Source organism: Octopus bimaculoides, chromosome 12, assembly GCF_001194135.2.
Source record: "Octopus bimaculoides isolate UCB-OBI-ISO-001 chromosome 12, ASM119413v2, whole genome shotgun sequence".
NCBI classification, from domain to species: Eukaryota; Metazoa; Mollusca; class Cephalopoda; order Octopoda; family Octopodidae; genus Octopus; species Octopus bimaculoides.
In genome coordinates, this window is record NC_068992.1 from 9,712,094 (window position 1) to 9,715,023 (window position 2,930).

Sequence of the window (2,930 nt, forward strand, 5' to 3'; positions counted from 1 at the left end):
ACACACACACACACACACACACACACACATATTATATATATATATACATACATGCACATGTACACACACACATATACACACACACGCACATATACACACAAATATATCCAAATTATATATATGTGTGTATATACATATATATATGTATGTATGTATACACACTTTCTCTCTTTCTCTCATTTTCCCCTCCCCCATCTCTGCTAGTCAAGGTGTGTTCCTCTCACTGGGGATGTCATCAAGTGAAAATTCATTTAGGCAGGTGATCCTTCATATCAACAATGGTGATGCCCACACATGCTGAGTTATAATCATTCTCTCCTCAAAGAAAATCCACATGGGAACCACGAGGAAACTTCAAGGAAGTGAATAATCATTATCTCTGCCACTTCATCATTATCAAGGGCTTCTCCTGACTGCCATAGATTGTATAATCATATATACATAGGTAGATAGATATAGATATATATATATTTATATGTATAGATATATTATATGTATAGATATATATATATATTTATATACTCCCTATGTGGAGATGAAATGCAAATACAACTCATCACCCCGACCGTTCACATTCTCTTGCCTCCATCCATAGTCTTGACAACACTTACTCATTATTACTCAGACTATTACAGCAATGATGAGATTTCTTTGCTCAGCTTCCAAGCTAACCACCCTACCCTGTGCCATGGAATCTACCACTGTCAATCCTTTCCCCCACTCTACCATAGAGATAGCCTCGCCCCAATTACCTCACAAAAAATATGGAGTAAACTGCAACAGTTACAAGTAATTAAATATATTACCGTGTCGACATAGAGGAATGGTGTGATGTTTGCAAGTCACTGAGAAACAGGGAAGAAGGCAACCTGTCTAAGACAACAGGAACTCTGAATAAAATTCTTCACAGGAGAGACGCTGCCTCAGAAAGCTACAGTGAAGAAAACCTGGCAAAGAGGGAAGCACACAGTAAGAAATTTTAATAGGAAATTTTAATTTCGGTCGCTTTAAACAAGAACCAAAAACCAAAGAACCAACAGCGGTATAGTCAATTCAAAAGAACACAGAGAAAAAGAAAAAGAAAAAAAAAACTTTTGGACATGGCACAAGCAATGTATTAATAAGAAGCTCAGAGAAGGAAAAGAATAGTAGTTTTACATTCTGAACATAGCTCTTCTTCAGAAGCAGGAAAAACAGGAAAGTCCAAGATGAAGGAGGAAAAAGATCACTAACATATATAGAGACAGACTGACAGATAGATACATATACATTATTCTATTTCTTGTGATGAACAGTACATAGAAAGTGGCTAAGTTTGAAAACTAAGGTAATAGGAGTTCCTTCGTGAATGTCAACAAGGTGGAAATCCAGAAAACCAGATGAACTGTGGACATCTGATTGACTAGGCCAGGTGTAATTGTGTGGAGAAGTGATTGATATAAAGAGGAAAGACACCAGATATGAAATATATATTTGCTGCCCCAACCATTTACATTAATGCTTAACTTTACAGATATGGTCAATCAATATCATTTGTCTCTTATACTATGTGTATGTGTGTGTGTGTGTGCACGTGTGCAACAGCGTCTGTCTGAGTGTATGCATTTGAGTATAAGCATGTGCTTGCATGCAAATGTCTGTCTGCAAGTATAAGGTAAGATAATCAGATGGTACGCATAAATGCTTTTATTGATTTTACTCCTTTATTTGTTTAAGACATAAGACTGCTGCCATGCTGGGGCATCACCTTGAAGGGGTCAATCAATCGAATCAACACTGGAACTTATTTTTTTAAGTTTGGTATTTATTGATTGCCAATTGGTGGGAGACAAACATAAAGATGCACACAAATGTGTGCATGTGCATATTATAGATACATATATGCATATATATATATATAGCATGTATGTATATATATATATATGTGTGTATATATGTATATGTAAAAAATAATAATAATATTTTATAAGCTTAAAGCTTGTAAGCAATCACGATGCATTGGCAAAGGTAAATAGTCTAATATTAGGGCATTTGAGCCCTCAATGGAAAAAATGAGTGGCTGTGTGATAAGAAGTTTGTTTACCAACCACATGGTTCTGGGTTCAGTTCCTCTGCATGGCACCATGGGCAAGTGTCTTCTACTATAGCCTCGGGCCAACCAAAGTCTTGTGAGTGGATTTGGTAGACTGAAACTGAAAGAAGCCCATCATGTGTGTGTGTGTGTGTGTGTGTGCGTGTCTGTGTGTGTGTGTGTGTGTGCGTGTGTGTCTGTGTGTGTGTGTGTGTCCACCATTGCCAGGCAACCGATGTTGGTGTGTTTACATAGCTGTAACATAGAGGTTCAGCAAAAGAGACTTATAAAATAAGTACTAGGCTAACAAAGAATAAGTGCTGGGGTCAATTTGTTCGACTAAAGGCGGTGCTCCAGCATGGCTGCAGTCAAATGAGTGAAGCAAGTAAAAGAATATGTGTGTATATATATAAGTATTATATATGTATGGAAAACAGACTTTAAATGATGATGATGTATTTAGATGGATTGATTGACTGATTGATTGATTGATTGATAGATTGATATACACAGTGGGCTTCCACACAGTATCTATCTTCCAAATCCTCTCACAAAGCATTGGTTAGTTCTGGTCTATAGTAGAAGACATAACGTAGATATAATACAAAAGTGATTTGGATAGGTTTTGAACTCTAAGCACAGAAAGCCAAAACAAACATCATGCAGACTTTGTATCCAACACTGTAACAACCCTGCCAACTCACTGCCTTATGAACACATGCAGGTAGGTAGGCAGGTAGGTAGGTAGGTAGGTAGGTAGGTAGGCAGGTAGGTAGGTAGGCAGGCAGGTAGGTAGGTAGGCAGGCAGGTAGGTAGGTAGGCAGGTAGGTAGGTAGGTAGGTAGGTAGGTAGGTAGGTA

General features: G+C 37.7%; 1 protein-coding gene across 20 annotated transcripts in view; it reads right to left on the minus strand.

The window, feature by feature from the left end:
* Nucleotides 1-2,930, minus strand: part of LOC106876775 (serine/threonine-protein phosphatase 6 regulatory ankyrin repeat subunit C) — a 106,459-nt gene that overhangs the window by 10,111 nt on the left and 93,418 nt on the right. For 7 of the 20 annotated variants that reach the window (XM_014925474.2, XM_014925470.2, XM_052972098.1 and 4 more), the window contains one exon: nucleotides 807-947. The exons of the other annotated variants lie outside the window; for them this stretch is intronic. In XM_014925474.2, coding sequence (XP_014780960.1) covers nucleotides 807-817 — 11 coding nt within the window. In that variant the 5' untranslated portion in view covers nucleotides 818-947. The remainder of the gene's footprint in view (nucleotides 1-806; nucleotides 948-2,930) is intronic. 20 annotated transcript variants of the gene reach the window in all.